Source organism: Colletotrichum jinshuiense, chromosome 9 (genome assembly GCF_051148585.1).
Source record: "Colletotrichum jinshuiense chromosome 9, complete sequence".
Lineage (NCBI taxonomy): Eukaryota > Fungi > Ascomycota > Sordariomycetes > Glomerellales > Glomerellaceae > Colletotrichum > Colletotrichum jinshuiense.
In genome coordinates this window covers 3,613,488-3,633,784 of record NC_139316.1, presented here as the reverse complement: position 1 = coordinate 3,633,784, position 20,297 = coordinate 3,613,488, and the positions used below count along the sequence as shown (strand labels likewise).

At 50.1% G+C, this 20,297-nt stretch overlaps 4 protein-coding genes across 4 annotated transcripts; 2 read left to right on the top strand and 2 right to left on the bottom strand.

Annotated features, from left to right (window-relative positions):
* Positions 1 to 1,223: 1,223 nt before the first annotated feature.
* Positions 1,224 to 3,073, top strand: EsH8_IX_000956 (trichothecene efflux pump; the record flags this gene model as incomplete). Its single annotated transcript, XM_083267292.1, has 3 exons — positions 1,224 to 1,412; positions 1,480 to 2,920; positions 2,985 to 3,073. 3 exons carry the CDS (start codon positions 1,224 to 1,226, stop codon positions 3,071 to 3,073), a joined length of 1,719 nt encoding a protein of 572 aa, XP_083130857.1.
* A 3,692-nt stretch (positions 3,074 to 6,765) lies between these two features.
* On the top strand, positions 6,766 to 7,881 carry EsH8_IX_000955 (NAD binding domain of 6-phosphogluconate dehydrogenase-domain-containing protein; the record flags this gene model as incomplete). Its single annotated transcript, XM_083267291.1, has 3 exons — positions 6,766 to 6,823; positions 6,876 to 7,398; positions 7,461 to 7,881. The coding sequence occupies 3 exons, from the start codon at positions 6,766 to 6,768 to the stop codon at positions 7,879 to 7,881; spliced, it is 1,002 nt and encodes a 333-aa protein (XP_083130856.1).
* Positions 7,882 to 14,830: 6,949 nt separating this feature from the next.
* Positions 14,831 to 16,054, bottom strand: EsH8_IX_000954 (uncharacterized protein; the record flags this gene model as incomplete). Its single annotated transcript, XM_083267290.1, has 1 exon — positions 14,831 to 16,054. One exon carries the CDS (start codon positions 16,052 to 16,054, stop codon positions 14,831 to 14,833), a length of 1,224 nt encoding a protein of 407 aa, XP_083130855.1.
* Positions 16,055 to 16,831: 777 nt separating this feature from the next.
* Positions 16,832 to 20,098, bottom strand: EsH8_IX_000953 (uncharacterized protein; the record flags this gene model as incomplete). The annotated part of the gene is made up of 7 exons (XM_083267289.1): positions 16,832 to 17,290; positions 17,346 to 17,429; positions 17,485 to 17,633; positions 17,688 to 18,565; positions 18,622 to 18,659; positions 18,730 to 18,847; positions 18,900 to 20,098. The coding sequence occupies 7 exons, from the start codon at positions 20,096 to 20,098 to the stop codon at positions 16,832 to 16,834; spliced, it is 2,925 nt and encodes a 974-aa protein (XP_083130854.1).
* Between the last annotated feature and the right edge of the window lie 199 nt (positions 20,099 to 20,297).

Sequence of the window (20,297 nt, the reverse complement as noted above, 5' to 3'; positions counted from 1 at the left end):
TTGTTATGTCCGATATAATTGTGCATGCTGTGAAAATTCCGAGCGAAGGACCCGTCTGTCGGTCGATGGGGATGTTCAGCTTGGGGGGTTTCTCTCTTTGAAACAGCGTTTTATGGCTAAGGAATGCGTCCTCCGAAATCGTCGAGGAAAACGCCATAGCTAAAAACCATTCGTATCGACATTAACATTACCTGCGGCACAGGACGGATGCAGGGCGTCGGACGGGCATGCCGGCTTACCCTACCAAATATTCCCTAGTAAATCGTCCCGGGTGCCATTCATCCAACCGCCACGGGCCATGGATCAAGATCCGCCTAATAACGTTGTGGCCGTGCACCCTTGCCGTATCGACTGGGGAGTCCCGGAAAAGCCACTGGACACGGGCCGACCCTTGCAAATTCGGCCGCAGAAGTCTGTGCTGTGGCAAGCTGCACATGAGATTTGAAGAACCATTGCCTTGATCTTATTCGCTGCTACTGCGCCTATGAGAGTGTACCGGCGATAACCAAGTTCCAGGGTGTTGTTAAACCGTAAAGAGCGCAACTCTGACCGGTGGCCGAGGTTGGAAAACACCGCCGGGGAGTCCTGTGGGTTTTCCAAAGTCCGCTCCCAGGACAGCAACCCTCGGCTTGGTGACAGGACCGGTCTACTAGGACCCCCCACCTCGCATCTTACGTGCATGCCGCATATCAACTAGCAAGATATCGATCACAGTGTTACAATACGGAGTACTTCTGGCAATGCTGGTGTAAGGTTGAGGAACAGCCACTTCAACTTGCTTTTTTCCTAAATCCTAGCTACATACGCGGTAGCCAGCTAGTCTGTGACGTGAACCAATGGGCGACCCTGAACAGCGAGCGCCAACATGATCGTCCAACATAGGGAGCATGCACATCAATCCTAGTAATCATGTGCTATCGACCTCTTGGAAGCACCCCTAATGCCGCCTCAGATCTATGCCACGGACCTCCGAGCCCCCAAGGTGCATACATACATACATACATGTAAGGGGAGCAGGACGATCCTCGCCATGTATTTGTATTATGACACCTCCTTCTTTCATACTCTTTCGTTTTTTTCAAACGATCTGTTAATCTGAGTACCTTTTATCTCGACGCATTCTTGGGCGTTGCTTTCTTCACTTGTCTGCACTAGCTGTCTAGCTGTTGATAGCACCCCGACGATTGTGGCCCTAGTAAATAGGTGTGTCGATGGAGAACAACATGGCGGAAGTACCTAAAGAGACAGCCGTCACCTCCGGCAGTGAGAAACCCACAGCAGTCTCTTCATCGGACGTGAGCGCAACATTTGATGAACCGGAGGACAAGCTTCATGCGAAGACCTTCATTGCTGTCTTCGCTGTCTGTTTGATCTACTTTGCGCAGTTGGTGAGCTTGGTCGGCGCTGGCGCTGTAAGTGATGCTTCATTACCCCCGTCATATTCCTTTTGCACTGATTGCTAAATTGAACGCCTCACAGCAAGGTCAAACCATTGCAGGCCATTTCGGCGCCACGGACAAGACAAGTTGGTTCTCGGCGACGATCACTATATTGACAGTCGTTCTCGGACCCATCGTCTCTCAGGCAGCAGATTATTGGGGCCGCAAGTGGTTCCTCGTTATTCCGACATTCTTCGGCGCTGTTGGCTCCATCATTGTCGCCCGGGCCACAGACATCAACATGGTCATCGCCGGCTTCTGCGTCATTGGCATTGCCTTCGGCACCCAGCCGCTCCTCCATACCGTTACCTCCGAGGTCCTCCCGCGGAAATGGAGGTCGTACGGCCAGGCTGCTAATATGGTCTCCAACAGTCTCGGTAGCATCACGGGCTTGATTGTCGGCGGCGCTTTCAACAGAACGAACGATCCGGCCTCCGATGGCTTCCGCTACTACTTCTACATGGCTATGGCTTGGTATCTCGTTGCGGCTATCCTCTGCGCTGTTGTCTACAACCCACCCAAGACGGAAGTGCAGCGAGAGCTCACCACCACGCAAAAGCTGGCCAAGCTCGACTGGATTGGCTATTTCCTGCTCGCCGCTGGTCTGGTTCTGTTTTGTCTTGGACTTTCCTGGTCCAAGAACCCATATGAGTGGTCGGACCCTCACGTGTCTGCCACTTTTGCCGTCGGTCTTGCCTTTGCTCTCGGTCTTATCGGCTACGAGACGTTTTACAAGAAGGACGGAATGTTCCATCATGGCCTTTTTACCGGCAACCGCAACTTCTCCATCTCCCTGTTTTGTGTGTTCGCCGAAGGGGTTGCCTTCTTCGCAGCCAATACCTACTTTGCCTTCCAGGTCAGCGTCTTGTACGAAACTGATGCTATCATCGTAGGCACTAGGTACAGTCTGATGCTCATTTCTGCGTGCATTGGCGCAAGTCTTGCGGGCTTGTACTGTGCTGTTACCAAGCGGGTGCGCTGGGTTACCGTCGTTGCTTTCACCATCTTCGTCATCTTCTTCATCTGCATGGCGACGACAAACCGCGGGTCCAGCCTTCCCGTTTGGGGCTACCCGGTCCTTCTTGGAATCGCTCTAGGAATGACCCTGACGACCTTGGTCACAGTCGCTCAGCTCTGTATTCCGTCCGAGCTGATTTCCGTTGCTAGCGGTCTCATCATCAGCGTCCGTTCCCTCGGAGGCACCATCGGCGTCGCCATTTACAACGTTATTTTCAACGACAGCATGGGACACATGCCTGAGAACATTGCCAAAGCAGTCCTACCCGCGGGTCTGGCCCCGGAAAACTTGCCCGCTCTGATAGGCGCGCTCAGTGCCCACAATACGACTGCTATCTCGGAAATCCCAGGGGTAACGCCGGAGATCATTACGAAGGGTGCCAATGCTCTTTTGGATACTTACGCTGTATCTTTCAGACATGTTTGGATCTCGGCTGCCTGCTTTGTGGCTGTTGCAACCGTTGGTAGGTTTTCCTCTCCTGCCGAAGCTGCCATTGAGTTTATAACTAACTAATTGCTCTTCCTTAGCTTCTGGCTTTCTCTTCGACCCCAAGAAGGAGTTCAACAACCATATCGATGCTCCTCTCGAAAAGCAAGATAGCTTGTATGCTGCATAATGCGTCTTCATAGATAGTGATGGCGTGGGGGCTTTGCATAGCTTCACGCATGCTTTGGGTTTCTCAGAGAATAGATTTAAAATAGGTCCCTTGAAAATATTTATCTTCCGCCCTATCTGCCTGGGTTTCTCGAGCTTGCCCGGTAGTTTTGCTTTGCATTGTACAGTGCCTGCCGTCTGGCAAGGGGCCACGACAAGAGCAACCCTTCACCACGTATCAATAGTGTGCTGGCTTCACAACGTTGGACCTGAGCGGCAACAGAAGTTCTCCATGCGAAATTGCATCGGGAGTACGTACGCCATGTTTGAGAAGGACGCTAGTTGGTTGGTGCAGGTCCAGATAAGCATATGGTGCCAAGCAACACGGAGCGAATCCACCAACGAACACGGGGAACAGCGCGGCAGCATGGTTAGAATTGGGGTAGCAAGGGATTCGCACCCATGTCACTCGAAGACTTTTCTTGTCAAATTCGGTTGAAACGGAATCCTCGACCAACTAATGCTCTTGGCCAACTTGGAATCCTCCGATTCCTAACCATCAACATGCCAGGAAAGGCACCGTGGCCGGCAAAAAAACGGGTCAAGCGCCAGGGCAACCAAGCACTAGTGATGCGGCTAGAACCATGGCCCATGGGGGGTATGCCGCCCCCGACAGGATCCTTTGCTGCATAGTATTTTGTCGTATGATTGCAGCATTGAGATTCCAGGCACCGTGGTAATGCTCGCCATCGGTGATCGAATGAGGTTAAACACCCAAGGGCTGATCGGCTTTGAATACACCAGATGAGGCAGCTTGAGCCTTACCGGTCTCATCGTGGTATCGCAAGCCATAATTCCAATGCGCAGCCCGTAGGAGCAGGCCAACAAGGGGTATCACTACTAGCTCATCATTGAGGATGTAATTGCATTCATATTTCTTTTTCGCGAAGCTGGTGCCCTCGCACCCTCGGTCAAGGCCCCCCACCAAGAGTCGAAAACAACTGATTTTCAGACCAGTATGCATGCAACCAGCCTGGCTCATTTCGTATGAGGATTTCTATGAGTTTCTGTTATCTAGGAAGCGAGGTTGTTCGACTACGAGTCACTATTTGGCCATACAATCCTCAGCGGTGATATATTATTCACCATCGCGGACGATTCAACTACAACAACTGTACCAACTGAATCAAATGTGAGGGATAGTACTACGCTTTGAAACAACTGGAAGTAATCCTCGTTTGATCCATAAAACAGCCTGAAAGTTTTACCTGCAGTTTCGTTCACATGCGCCTGACTCCTGTATCAATGTCTCTCATCTGCCCTTAAGGGTTATCTTGCATAGGCGAGGCCAGGTTTCGTGCAGGCCCCGATTTTATGGTGCAACGAGGCGATTTCAAGCCGCACTGTGCTCGTTATTGGGGGGTTTTCAGGTGGCCCAAATGGTGTGGGAAATTTGTATTCGTCTGGGATTTTTGGCCTTTGCCCTCGTCAAATCATCCTGGCTCTTAAGTGTGATGGCACGGCGTTGACGAGAAGCGCCAGTGCGGCGAAGTTCATTTGCCGGAAGAGTCGAGCTTGAATAGCTAAAATAGGATAAAAAACAAAAAAGCAACAGATGTGCATATGTACATCTGAACCTGGAACCCATGTCAGGAGGAAAAGTCTGTCGAATCGTGATTGTTTTCTTTTTCAATGCCTGCTGCTGCTCCATGCTAAAGAAACCAATGATTCTGCAGTGGGAGCGAAGGAGTACACCGTAGCCAATCCTCCCATTCATCCTCTTATCCCATGCGTCCCCCGGAGTCCTGCCTTTTTTCTTCTTTTTGTTTTGTCATCCTTTGCCATCAGACGGAGAACCCGGCGATTGCGAGTCTGCGAGTGCTCCAGCTCTAGTCTACTAGTCACCATCGATTTCATTGTCAAAATTCTGCGCCGCGGAAGGTCATGTGGTATATTGGGACTATTCCAATCGTTGAGCGAAACTATGGCTTGGTATTCTCGGTATTCTTTTTCACTAGCCTCGCGGCCCTAGTCGTGGGTATGAGGACGTACACTCGTGCATTCCTTGTAAAGAATGTTGGAGCGGACGATGTGCTGATGATTATAGCCCTGGTAAGGTCTTTCTTTTATCAAGGCAAACGTTACCGCGAGACTAACCCTGGTGCGTCTAGGTAGGCGCCATCGCGTTTTTAATATCCGCAGTCCGACGTAAGCCCTGCGTTCCGTTTCCATTATCTGACCTACAACTCTGACCTTTCCAGAAATACAGTTTGGACTGGGAGATGCGGTGAGACTTGAACAACTTCAGAATTTTCTCAAGTCTCTCTACGCCACAGTAGTGTCCTACAACTTCACCCAGTTAATGGTCAAAGCATCCATCCTCTTCCAGTATCGTCGCATATTCCAAGCCGATAGAGCTCGGAAAATCATTCTCGGGCTCATACTCTGGTTGGCCTTGTATGCACTGTTCTGTTTGGGAAGCAGCATATTTACCTGCTGGCCAGTGTCCAAATACTGGAATGATGACATACCAGGCGGATGCATTAACCGGTCGAACCTTCACTATGCTATAGCTGGTTTCAACATCTTGAACGACTTGATTATTCTCCTCGTGCCGGTTCCTTGGCTCCGCGGTTTGCAGGTCACCTTTCGGGCAAAAATTGTCCTCATTGGGGTATTTACTTGCGGTGTATTGTGAGTTTATCGCTTAGGGGCTGGTATCCACAACTGCTGACTGCTGGAAGTGCATGCATTGTTGCTATCGTGCGATTGAACTCGCTATACGTCAACAACTCCGCCCCCATCGATCAACAGCCCAGTAGGTCAACTAACGGCCCCCGATTTTTCGCAATACACGTTGACACTACCTAGTATTTGGCGTTGATATCGCACTTTGGTCGTGTCTCGAGATCAACATTGCCATCATCTGCGCCTCTGTTCCGGCTCTGAAGGCTCTTTTCATCAAGATCATACCCAAACTTGGATCTTACCACAATTCCTCCAAGACACCGTACGGGAGAAGCACGAATGGCAACATGCCACTGCAGAGCTTCGAGAACCGCAACACGAATTTCACGAATCGCGAAAACGACGGGAGTGGGATGAAGATTCAAGTTCACCAGTCTATCGAATTGAAGTCAGTTGCGATTGAGGACGATGACAGTCAGAAAAACTTGGTGACCGAGGGATGGACGGCGGGCTGCTACTCTTTGGGACGAGACGGTGATCATGATGTTCGCTCGAAGACAGACGATCGTATTGGTGGCGTTAGGTCGGCTTCTAGATGAACAGTCGAATGTGACAAACCGCCAGAAAGCCGCTCCATTAGATTTGAGTAGACCGTGTGCAATATACAACATACAGCATACAAGGAACACTTAATTAAGGTTTTCCATCTTCCAACTTGGCCAATTGATGACTCCGTAGAGGTTTAGTGAAACATTTGGCTAAACAGCACCGATATTATGTTTTTCATTATGGTTACCGACGGAGAAATCGGGATTTCGGATGTCACCGACGGTTCGGGCCAAAGGCCGAAGGCGGGGTGGCCGGCGACTTGTCATTCGCCAATCTCACATGCCAATTGACTCATCCAAACCTGCTCTTCTTTGATATAATCTGGACGTAGACCCTACGATTGATCGGATTGAATTATTTTCAAATTGACCATAGTATTTATTTCGATTACGAACTACAATCATCTCCAAAGCAGACATGGAGAGCAATTCCGGCCCAACGTCAGCGACGCCGCCCTCCCGGCTTGGGTGGATTGGTATGTATCCGAGTCTCACATCTCATGCACCTTGTACTAATGACCATGCAAGGCCTGGGCTCCATGGGTCTTGGGATGGCAACGAACTTGCAGAATCACCTCATTAAGGCCAAAGCCCCAAGCCTCCAGTACTATAACAGAACGCTGTCCCGCGGTGCCCCTCTGCAGGAGATCGGAGGGGTGGCCCGTCCCGATGTCAAAGATCTTGTAAAGAACGCAGACATCGTCTTCATGTCCCTTAGTGACGATGCGGCACTGGAGGCGACATTGGATTCGATACTTGAAGCCTCCTCGCCGATCGATTTGACCAATAAGGTCATCGTCGATACTTCGACCGTCCATCCGCTGTCGTCCGCCAAGGCACACGATCGTTTGAAAGAGAGAAGCGCAAAGTTCATCGCAGCCCCTGTGTTTGGAGCAAGCCCAATCGCTGCACAAGGAAAGCTGCTCTGGATTGTAGCTGGGCCTAACGATGCTGTTGAGGCTATTAGTCCATTCATTGTAGGCGTCATGGGAAGAGGCGTCATTCGGCTTGGGGAGGACGTGCAACAGTCTAGTATGATGAAGACAGCGGGGTAAGTTCAACAACACCGTATTAAATGATAACGTATTTGGCTGCAAATATTAATCTTTGCAGCAACTTCATGACGGCGGGGATGATGGAACTGGTAGCTGAAGCACATGTCTTCGCCGAAAAGACGGGACTCGGCACCGAAGCGATGGAAAAGCTGATCGAGCAGCAATTTGGACCTCTGGCCCTATCGATGTCAAAGCGTCTGACAACCGGAGCCTACTTACCGCCGCGAGGCGAGAGGCCTTGGTCTGACTTGACGCTGGCATTAAAAGACGGCTCCCATGGCATCGACTGCGCAAATAAGTCGGGTTTGAGGCTGGAAGTTGCCGAAGTCGCGTTGAAACACCTGAAGGAGGCCAAGAGCATTTCCGACGCTATGGGAAGGCCGCTCGACTCTTCATCAATGTATGGAGTGTTGAGACAGGAGGCTGGTCTCCCGTTTGAGACAGAGCTTGTTAAGAAGCGAGATGGCTCCGAGCTGTGAACAGTACGGAGAATAAGGCGTGTTGCCAATGGAAGGTAATCAACTAACCGCCTAGCACTTTTGTACTTTGCCAATTCTCTCGATATATGGTGATAATGATAGTTTAGTAAAATCTAGGCTCAATAAAATAGCTGTCAGCACAATGTCCGTAAAGCGCATCCAGATGTAGCGAGGAGGTGGTGAGCAACTCAGGCGATGTCGACTAGTAGGGTCTTCATGGTCCCGCATGTGGCGAGACAGTTCCGTTCGGCAAAACATTCTCATCATGATTGAAAAAAAAATTGAAAAAGGAATACAGAGAGTTAATAACTTGCCTAGTGTGATGGCTGATCTGCGTTCCATCGTTGAAACGGCAGTAGCATGCCACGTGGTGTTGACTGGTGCCCGGTTTTGACTTTAATCAATGTAAGATCATATACAGTTTGCGACTAAAACTTGATATGCATGTCTCAAAATTCTTTGTTCCAGATGAATATAGTGTGGCATTCACTAGTTATATATCACTCCACATCCCAAGTTGCAACTTGTTTCGCTCATGTTAACATACAGCGGTTAGCCAAGCGACTGGGCAGAGTTTGCATAGCGCTTCAGTCACTATGAATCATTTGGTACCATAAGTTACTCATTTCAATGACTTTCTACTATCTGATGTAAAACATTGTGACCCTGGGCTGAATGTGTACATTATGAGAAGATATGAGTGGAAATGAATCATTGTGACACCCTTACCGTGTGGGGACAAGAACCCATCTAATGAAACTTGGCAGTGCTATCAAAGACCAATAAATGACATCAGCAAGTCATCTCAGCAGTTCTTATTTTTATCATAAATTCTATTCGCCAATATTCGAGAACGCAACAGGTAACCAAGGCACACCAGGCTTGGCGCAGTGTCAGCACAGTTGCCAAGGATCATGAGCTTAGAGGAGACGACCAAGTTCCACCATTCCCTGGGCCAAAGCCGCGCCCTCCGGTCGATTTCAGATTGGGAAAATGGGACAATCCCGTATGTCGCACTCGACTTCTCATCACTCGAAGAACTTGAATTGGTGGCTGTCTGGCTTGCCAGCTGTTACGTCCGAGGGCTCGATGCCGGGACTTTGAGAGTAGTGACCCAAAACGATGGAGTGGCTGGAAATTGATGAGTCGGGGTAGTTTGACGACAGTATAGGACGCCTGCTACCAGATCTTTGTATTGGTGGCTCTGGTGGAAGTGAAGCCATGGGAGGATTGGAGCTTAGCGGAAGGAGGTGCGGTCTGTCCAGTTTGGGAGCTGATTCCGGGCCTTCTACGATGGATTTTGCCTTCGCGGCTCCCCGACTTTTACGTTTATTCCGCCACCTTCTGAACAAAAAAATTCCAATGAACGAGCCAAAGAAGACTACAGATCGACCATTGATTAGTGTATGCTTTTACAAGCACACTATCACACAAAGATCTGCTGACTCACTTATAATGATAAATACTATCCCAACCGTTCTCACTGTGTTTGAGTTGGTGGCTGCCTGCGTTGGTGGCAGTGTAGTGCTCTTAGCCGGCGCAGCACCTGGTTTACTTGTGCTTAATGAGGCCGAGGTCTGTGTTGTTGGCATCGACGAAATGATGTATGAATGAGATGCCGAGGTGTCAGCTCCAAGTGGCACGCTGGTTATCGGAACACTTGGTGCAGGCGGATTAGTTGATTTTGAGGAGGGAGTGACAACCAGCACCGACGTCGTCAAAGTCATTGATGTAGTTTGAGGCAGAAGTGGAGGCAAAGAAGCTGATATAGGAAGAGATACAACGGGTGTAATGCTTGGGGTGACTGTCGATGCTGTTGGGGATTCTCCTCGCGTTAGTGTCGTGGCGAATGAATTTGTTCTTGCGCTGCTTGTTTTCTCCTCGTCATCTTTTTCGTCTTGTTCATCGTCTTTTTCGTCAGGCTCATTTTCATTTTCAATATCCTGCCGTGAAAGCAATTGGTCCCAAGTTTTGTCAATCGCATCCATGTTCTCTCCAGTCTCCTGGGGAAATAATGTCAGAGTCTTGCATCAAATATACCCATGTTGCTTTCAGGTGAGGGACTCCAACCTCTACGTTCAAAGAAGGCATTATATCAAGGCTGTAACAAACTCAATGCATTATTCTCCGAGGTTGTTCTCCAAATATTGGAAATGCTTGCGCATACGTTGGAAATCTTTCTTCCGTTGATAGCAGTGGAAGGATTGATTTGGCAGGCCTCTAATCAATGAACAAGGCCACTATGAGCGTCAGGGGAAGTTGATCTGACCTTCTCTTTTTGCTGAAATTAACCATTGCGTGCTATATGAAGCCTTTATCATATCAACTCTTTACCGGAAAGGCGACAGCAAGGAGCAACGAAGAGCCCCGTGTGGGTGTTTCATATTTCTGCTGTGCCGCTATGCAGAGTGGAGGGCGGGCCGGAGAAAGCTTGTTTTGAAGCCAAAAATAAATTGCCGTGAAGAATCCCTACTCATATCAGATTGGTACTATTACTGCCAACTAGCGACTATGAAGAGTTAGGATTGTTTCACCGTCTATGACCCCGCAGAGCCACCGAGTCTACTATTTGATAGCATTGGTGCATCTAATTACTTTTCTGGGTTCCGTGCATTGTTCCAAGGTGGACTGTTACACAGTCCGACAGCGGCAGGGGTGGAACTTAGTATCGCGGATAATAACCAAAGCTTTGCCGTGAAGCCTGGATTGATTCAAGATGGATTCAAGTGACGTCCCGATTGCCTAGTGTCGGCGAAATTGTGGTGCATCCGTAATCGCGTTGTCCTATAGAGATGTCACTAGTAAGGCTGTGATCTTGCTGAAACTGTTGGAAGCACAGAAATTGGACTAGAGTATTTCTGTGACGTATAATGCCTCCGCAACCATCACTCTAGCCACCCAACAATACAAGAATGTTGAAACACGTTTGATATCATTTTGATGGGTGACATCCAAACATGCCGATACGCAAGGCTCGAAATGTCAAGTTTCACCCGCTTAACAATTAACTGCACTAAGCCAACATTGTTGGTAGTTTCTTTTGAACTTGCGGCTTGAGATAGTACAGAAACGAATGTATGTTGAATACCGTAAACTTATACTAATACACAAATAAAAAATTGCAATAGAACCAAGACCCGTCGATTTGTTACAATTTTGAACATTGCAAACGAATTTGATCACCGGCATGCGAATTTGCACCAGGCCGTTGGTCTCCGATAAACTGAACCCAGTCAAGGCCCCCAAATAAATACTTGAAGAAGCATAGATTCCCTTCCTATTTAGACCATAGATACCTCAATGGCTGCCGTCTTAATCACTGTCAGGTCGGCCAGGTTAATCTTCATCAAAACGTCAGTGCCTTAACTGTTCTAGTTTACAGTGTTAACTCGTGCTTACTATCATGATCATGATCATCTATGTCTACCGCAGGTGGCGGTGGTGGTGGTGGTGGTGGTGGGTTTGGATTAGGCGGGGGAGGAGGCGGGGGAGGAGGCGGAGGCGGAGGATTAGGAGGAGGAGGGGGGGGATTGGGGGGAGGGGGAGGAGGAGGAGGAGGATTAGGAGGCGGATTAGGAGGACTCGGCGCTGGATTGAAGTTAACCAGTGGCATCAACAAATTGTCAAACCCCAAATACACATACGATTATGATCATCGTTATCGCTGTCGTCATCAGGCTGAGAAGGAGTTTGCGGTACATTGTCTGGAGGCGGAGGCACCCGGACTGTAAGAAACGAATGTTAAAAATTGTGCCTCATACATTAGTACAGTCGTGCCAGTTACTATAACTTACAGGCATCATCACCGTCTCGTATAAAGAGCCCAGAATGCGGAGTGTAGTCATTAGGCTGATTGAGCCGACGAGTCTTTGAGTAAGGGTCATTCGGCTCCTCCATCATAGCGGGCCTTGGAGGCACTGCAAGGGCCGATGCCAGCGACTCGAGAAGCAAGACCCCGAGAAGTGCATGTTTCCACGATAAGATAGTCATGATGAATTGAAATTAGTGGATATGGCTTGTTTGTTGAGATGTGTGCTGATCAATGTGATAAGCAGATGTGGAAGAATGGAATATGTGGTTGTATCCGACTTCTTTATACCTTTGTTGGCGAACTCAGGTACGTATGTTTTTGTCGTCCTCGGTGGCTGTGTTCCCACCATATTCAACATCCGTCTAAGTCGTCATATGGACAAGAACAGCGTTTATTCATCAAGTCGCGGCTAGGACGCCACGTAGGAAAAGGTTTGCGAAATAGGTTTCTATTTTTCCTAGATTGAGGTTGAGATGTCGTTAGCTCGACTGATAAATTACTAGGTTGGTGGTTAATATTTAAGCGCCAAGCCCACCTTCTCGCCTGTAACGCCCAGGCACGCCAATCTCAGGCTGGGATTATGTTTAGGCACGTCATGTAACTTAATCCTTGATAAACGCCTGTGATCATTGGGCAGTGGAATCTAAGGACATGATCTGAAGCATGGACATGGCTCTGACACGTTTGGGAGTGGTACCTGCTGCGAGCTTATCGCTCTCTACACGTCTTTGAGAACAGTTGTCACCAAAACAGCAAACTATCGCTCGCGCTCTTCCTGTCCGAGAATATTTTATGTCGGCTTGGAAAGGTTCTAGCGGAAGAGTAGCACCTGTCGCAATCGCTTCTGCAACCATATCCGTGTTCGGAACGGAATTGATGGCATTACCGAAAACTGACGACTAGATTTCATGTCAATCAAAGAGCATTAAACATTTTCTGCTGAGTCCCCTCACAATACCGGTTGTCTGCAAGCAGCATAGTTTTCCATATGAAATTAACTGGGATATTGACTCCTAGGGTATCCCTTGAAAACTAAGTGGCAGTGATGACAGCTTGGGAACCCCTCACGAACTCTACACGGCCGAGCCAAAGTAAGCTCCGAGTTTATCGTAGAGCCATCGAGGAAAACTATTCGGCTCCTCCCGACGCGTGGTTGGAACGCATTGTGCCCACATTTGTCGGTGTCGAGGTTGTTCTTCCCCTAAGAACATTCTAAATACTGGCATCTAAACAGGTTTTGCTAAATCTCTTCAAGCTTATTTCGACGTGGCACTGCAAATGTTCGAAGTCGCTTGGTTGGGGCGTTGACTCATCACATTCGTTCGAAATGACAAGAAAGATCACGCCGTTCAGCTGCCATTGCCCACCTACATGACGCGTCTGAAGGTTCACTCAATTTCGAATATGGACATCTCCACTGGTAACAGCCGTGCTGTCTGGTAGCAGTCGCATTGTTCGCCGCGCACAGCCCATTCCGCGCAGGCCTCGGCCAGCGAAGCGCGGCAGAATAGATCAGTAATGTTAGAGTTCGTGGGGCGCTGAGAGGGCAGCTGCATGAGGATGTTACGAAATCCAAGAGTCTTGGCTATTTTCTCCGAAGAAGTAACTTTACAAAGCCTCAACAGGATGACAAAATATAAAGTCAAGATGACGCTTTTCTCTCTGCCGTTCTAGCCACGCGAAACTTTGGCTTTTTTTTGTGGTTGGCGTCACGGCGTGGGTTCGTCTCAAACGCTTAATAGGCATCTCCGCGTCATCTTAAGGGCGGTTTGAAGTTTACGCCACCTTTCCCAGTTTGTGCCGTTCAGAGAAGGTCCAAATCAAACCCTAAACTCTTTTCGAGGATGGATTGCCGATGCTTCATTTATGATACAGGGCGCTTCCGAGGCATTCGGATAGCACCAGATGTTTCACACGCTGGATTGGGAAGCTCTCGGCAAAATGTGCGTGATGGAAATGAAGAAAGCCTGCATTCTGAATCGCATCGTGGTGCGTCACTCAAGGTCAGTAAACATATGGAGAAATAGTGCCACATTCTTGGCCTGCCCTTCGCTAATGGAATTTTGTTAGAAACTCTTGAGTACTCTATGAGAGGACATCTTTTAATCTACGTGTCGGGGTCGAGGAATCCGGTTTCTGGTTGCTTTATTTGGAGTCCCGTGATTAGTCCGTACGCCAACTTCAAGTCACTAGAACATATCCTGTTTGTTCAACATCTGAACAGCCTGTATACAGCTCTTACCCAAGTCTTTTAGTATCTCTATCATGACGTGGCTGAGGCTGGTGCTAGACCGTCTCACCCTAGGCGGCAAGAGAGCTACAAAGAGTAGAGTCGCCAGGATAGAAGAGCTAGTGGACGGCTGTTACGATATTGACGGACATCAAATCACGTCGGATCATGTTACAATCCATAAAAAATGGTGGATGCAGATTCAAAGTGATAGAACTGCGATTTGGGGCGAGTGGGCTTGACGATAACCCTTCCCGTCGTTAGCTGTCGCCCTCTTCCCCACCGTCTATCCTTGAGTAGTGTAAATCACATTCCACTGCTACTGTACACATCGTTCTGTAACTAATCAAACAGCCCTTCACGGCGTCCTCGGTCAGCTCTCAAGGCATAGTTGTAAACCCCTATCCACGCATAGCCCAGCAATTCCGGGCGGTAAAATGCCTTCTCTGGCTTGAAGAAGCCGCTCTGAAGAACAGATTTCGGCATTCGGTGGGAGCATTTGCTTAATAGTTGGGGCTCATGAGGGCTTTCATCTCACCCGAGATACCCCGCATCCTCATAGCCTCTTGAATCCGAATGGCGGTCAATATGAATTCCGCATGTCCCTCGTGTTCAACCAGCTCATCCAGATCCAAATGCCATTCGAACAGCACGCTCTTGAGGCTTGGGAATAGACCTTGATTCATCTCCTGATCCATGCCTCTCAAATCGATCGCCCTCACCCCTTCAATGATGACGTTCTGCAGAGTATCGGGGAAGAAGTGGGCGAAGCGACTGCTTGAATGGTGGCGCTCAGGAAATGTATCCGAGGCGTTCTCATTGTGTAGAAAACCAGTTCCCTTTAGAATAAGGGTGCGAAGTTCAGTAAACGGCTTCATGGAAAGCACTGTACCGTCTACTTCAATGGATCACGTGGGGAAGGTGCCTCTGCAAATCTCCAAATACTTGAGAGTGTCCTTCTGTTCCATGAGAGACTCTTGCATCTCTCTCGGCGTGATTTCTCGCTCGGCCCCGTAGATTTGTGTCGTCATTAGCTCTTCCAAGGCTTCCATAATCTCGCGGGCCTCTTCCGTTGCTCGCCTGGACACTGACTGATAGATGAATGTTTCAAGACCGACACACATCTTGACGAGATTTCGGAAGTCTCGTTGATGCATAAAGACGTCTCTAACAGCTAGGAACCTGATGTTGGCGAGTTTAGCAGTCAGTTCGTCAACATGGGTCCATACGTCAAGGTCCAGATCCACCAGGTTCGGGCAGAAGAGCGGCAGCATCATGTCTCTCGCCATTTCAGGCTGTTCCAGGGACACGAAGTCACTGGCAATTATCCGCTTATTACCGTTGTGCCTGATTCGAAAACCCTTGAGAGTGGGTATCGGCCAGCTGTTCTTCATGTCCCGGCCGAATGGAATCCAAGAGAAGCCGTAATGACCACTTGCAATCTCCAGCTTCAGAAGCTCGATTGACCGTGACATGATGATGAGGAATTGTACCAGGCCTGCAAACAGCGACAAGGATATGGGCATGTCCGCCCAGTCATCAGGCATGGTGGGGGGTTGCGCGTCGTAGTGATAAGGAACGTTTGAAGGGCTGGCATCTATTACGCTGATACGCAGGCGCTTCCTGAGACGTTCGGGCAACTGACCAAATTCCATGTAGGATTCGAAATCCGGATCACACGTTTCTATTATCTCAACCTGGCGAACCATCCGTGCGAGCTGGGGTCGTTCGTGCAGAGTGGCCACGAACCCAGCGAGGACCTCAATCATGTCAACGCTGTAACGGCTGCCACGTAGCCAGTATTGATGGAGACAGAAGTGGCGATAGAGAATGGGCTCCGCAATTGATCTCATGAGCCTGGACGTGAGACAGACATTGGCGACGGTAGCGCGGCTGGTGTAAAACATAGAGAGACATTGGGCAAGCCAGGGGTTGAGGTTGGGACAGGTGCTGGGCTCCTGGCTCGCGACCGAGGGGCTGTGGTGATCATTCATCAAAGCCTCGATGACCTCGGCTTTCAGCTCGTTCGGCAGATTTGGGAATACATGAAAAGTTGGCTCGGGCATCGTCTCGGGAATTTCGTCCGATGCTTCTTCGACAGTCCGACGCGGCGACTGGCTGACTCTCATCATGAGCCGATGCGGGATTGAGACTGAATTGGGGTTGTAATCAAAATCTTGACGGAGGGGACCTCGCAGTATTCAGTACGATTTGTACGAGTCAGAGTGCTTGAGAAGGAAGGCGAAAGTCGACGCGATGAAGCAGCCTATACAATAAGGAGGCTATGTCGAAACAAGAACAGATCGTGATGGTTGTTCAGGATCTATGTTGAAGTGATGTGTTCTCAGTCTTGATCGCCTGTGGTAGTGGTGATGAAGGTTGTTGGGGGGGGCGTTGGATCGAAGAGGCGTTGATGCGACGATGTGGGAAAGAACTAGGTGAAGTAGGCGTAGGTGAGCTTGGCTGGTTATGACGTCTCTTGCGATGAGAAAAGCAGATCCAAATGACGAACAGCCGTTGCCTCTTGAAATTCGTCAAGTCGGCAGCTGTTTGGGCGATAGGCGAGAGTTGTTTTGTGTGAGAGAAAAAGGCGCCACGACGGGAGGGAGAGGAAAGAACACGCGTGGGCGCTGGACGCGATGCTTTGTTTTGGTCAAGTCCCCAAGAGAAGTACAGAATGTAGTTTGTAGAGAAAGAGCCAAGCTGTAGATGGCAATCAAGATATTAAAATGCACCCGTGTCTAAAAGTAGCGGCCTATTAAACCACGTGCGTGTGCCAGGTCTGTTCAGCGTAGCCTTCACATATCCATCACCTGGAAATAATCATATTTTCCCACTCTCCTTCCAACGGAGAGTAAATCTCACACTTTCTCCCTTTCTTCAACATTCTCGGAACTGCCATGTTGCCCTCAAAGCACAGCACCCTCGAAATCCGGCCAGCAGTCGCCGATCTTCCCATCATCTTGTACGGTCAACACCACGCTACCTTCTCCTCTCAGAGGATTTCCATCCCACACGACAAAGTCGCCAGCATAGCTCACCGTTTCCTCCCTCAAATTCTTCACCTGTTCCTTATCAACCTCCAAGCCGAGAATCTTATCAAAGTTCGTCGACACCAGCTTGATCGCCTCCTTCTCCGTCAATCCTGCGAACTTGGCCGCCCATTGCGCCTCCTGGGCAAGGCCATGGACCTTGGAGTCCCCACGAACGGCAAGGGCGACAAGAACACCGGCGTCGATGAGCACCTGCGCGGGGCTAGGTGAGAGCGGGGGGCCGGCGAAGGCCGACTTCTTCTCCCATTTGTCTGGCGCACCTCTGTTGCCGGTGAGGATAACGGGGATCTTCGCTTCGCTAAGCTCTTTCGCGACCTACGAAACATCAAGTCAGCCAAAGCCTCGCCTAGAAAATGGCAAAGCAACATACCAATGGCGCTGCGTGTCCCCCGAAGATGACAAAGTTTACCGAGGGGAATTCCCGCTTAAGGAGAATGATTTGAGAAATATCGTCCTGTATCAATCAGCCTTCGGGTTCTTATTCAAGGCTCGAGGCAAGCTTCACGCACCTCATTGACGGTGTACACCACGACAGGCAGGGATCCCTTGGCTGCGCGAACATAGGCACTGCCTGGCTTCTCGGCTGCCTGTTGCTGGCCTTCCTCCAGGACCTGGCGCAGACGCTCAATACCGGAAGACACCGTCGGTGTATTATCGCCTGTTATCATGTTAGCATTGTCCTTCTATTTGGACTGATTGAATTGAAGCTTACCTTTAGCCTCCTGGCCAACAGCAAAGTGGAGAGCGACGTCGTTCTTCCAGATACCGCCCCCGAGAATTGTTGCGTTCTCGTTCGTCCGCAATCCGACGCTGACACCCTGAAGAGCGCCACCCCCGGAAATTGGCGTTGTGATCGCCTTTGTGACACCTCCAACTCTGGCCCTACCAAAGCCTCTACCACCAAAGTGGACGCCGTACTTGGCAAAGTGCAAGTCCTTCTGTTGGTTGAGCGCGTTGCTCTTCCCACCTGATGATCCATCACCCGTGGATGGCTCTGACGGGATGTCCACGATGCCAATATTATTGCCGAAAGCAACGAGTCCTGGTGTGACATACCCGTTTTCGAGATGGATCTTGAGGACGGACCCCTGGATATGAGGCGCAAGACACTTGGACTCAACGTCGAGACACGATATCTCACCGTTGGAAACCAGCATTACAAGGCTGTTCTCATCCACGGAATTCGTGCCGATACTTGGGACTGGCTTCTGGATCAGAACGCTCTTGATTCCGGTGAAGGCAATCTTCGATCCAGGGGCAACAGCCTTGCCGCAAATATCTTCCCTCTTCTCCTGTTGGATGGTCGGGCGAGTCTTGGGCACAGACAGATCTGTAGAACGAATGGACGTCTCCAACTTTTCGAGGGCGTCGCCGGCGTCCAGAACCTCCCTGCCATCGACGAACACCTGAACAGTTGTTGCCCCGACGGAGAGCGGGTGGGAGTCCCAGATCGCCAGATCGGCATCATATCCAGGGCGAACGAAGCCAATGCGGTGGTCTTGCTGAATGGACTGGGCAGCGACGGATGTTACAGACTGCAGAGCCTTTTTCTCGGACAAGCCAAAAGAATGAGAAACAGCGGCTTGATAGCTAGTTAAACTGTCAGCACCCAAACAAATACGTGTTCCTTTGTCTGGCTGTCCTACACGAGGTACTTGGCATGGTTGCCTTCGCCGGTATGATCCTACAAAGAACGGACATCAGTTCACCGTTCAATATAAATAAAAAGGCTTGAGACAGTCACTTTGACCTACCGATTTCAACACGACGCGTATGCCGTGATCTTCGAGAATCTTCGGGCCGCGGAGGTTGGCCCCGTAAGCCTCGTGCTTGAACAGGGAGTTCTCGGCAAAGGTAGCAATAGTGATGTTTCTAAAAGCTGTCAGAAATCTCTTCTACATCATTCTGGACAGCACTTTCTTACTCTTCTTGCTGTTTGAGAAACTCGGGGACTTGCCAGGCCTCAAGTGCGTGATGGAAGGCTTGCGGGTGAACCCCAAACTCATGCAGAGTATCGAGCATTCGCTCAAAGTCCTCGGGCTCGTAGCAGTGGATGTTGACGTTGAATTCGCCTCTCAGCAGAGCAACCGATGACTCAAGCTCCAAGTCTTCCGGCAGTTCGCCATACTCGGCCATGAAGCGAGAGGCCCGGCTTTCCTTGAACAGGCTGCCAGAGTCGAGCTGCTGCGCGCTCTGGCACCAGGCGTCCTGCTTGTTCTTGAACTTCTGTGCCTTCTCCAGGTGTTGCCTGAGAAGCCAGACGTTGCCAAGCCGGGTGTGGCCGTACAAGTGCTTCGGGTTCTCGCCACACGCCATCTTCAGGTAGCGCTGGCGACCCTGTTCCGGAAGGCCATGTTCAAGGAGCAGCTCCTCGACGACGGGTTCTCCGTTTTCTCCTGGGTACGGCAGGTTCTTGACCAGGTAGGCCTGGCCGCCGATAATGTTACCGGAGCCGGGCAGGTTCAGGGAAGACGTGACGCCACCGGAAGCAATGATTCTAATGGCGGGATCATACGGCTTGAAGCCGTCGATCGCGCGCACGAATGGCGTGATGGGGCCCAGCAGAGGCTTCTCGTTCACGTCTGCGGTGGCAGAGACTGAAGAGAATGGGAGTTCGAGATGATGAGAGTGGATATCAACGAGGCCCGGGGTAACAAATCTCCCCTGGACTTCGTGAACAACCGCATCGCTTGGGAATGTTGCCCGAGCTTGAGTCTTTGTCACGGACTTGATAACTCCTGCCTCAAACACAATGTCGACAGCCTCAGCCAGAACCGACTCCCCATCAAATAGGGTTGCATTGCGAAGCACAATGGGCTGCTTCTGTCCAGACTTTGAGTTCCAGCGCGGGTTGGCCCTGTTCGGGTCGGGCGACCGTCGCACATCACGTCGAAGACCATTTTCGTGGCATTTGCTCAGTCCTTTCAGGAACTGCGCCTGCTGGTCCAACGCCGGCCCTTGAACGGCATTGTTATAGTGAGACAAAAACAGGACAAATGCAAAGAGTCCAACGATTGCCGTGAGATGTCCTCGGCGTCTCCGAATGAAGAAGCGTCGAGTTGTCGGCTGTGGTTGGTAAGGGGGAGGACTCAAGTCGAAGAGGCCCTCGTCTTTGCCGCCCATCTTGGAGATTATTCGTGTCAGACTCTTCGCTATTGGGTTGACGTTCGCCAAAGGCAGGTTGAAGAGAGAAATGGCCCAGACTTGAATCAGTTGTGCCACCCACCGGAGTTGTAGCCTGACACGAGACACGCCGCACCGGTCTTCCGGCCCGGCCGACGACACGTGCAGTAACAGGGGTTGATTTGCCCGATTTGAGGTA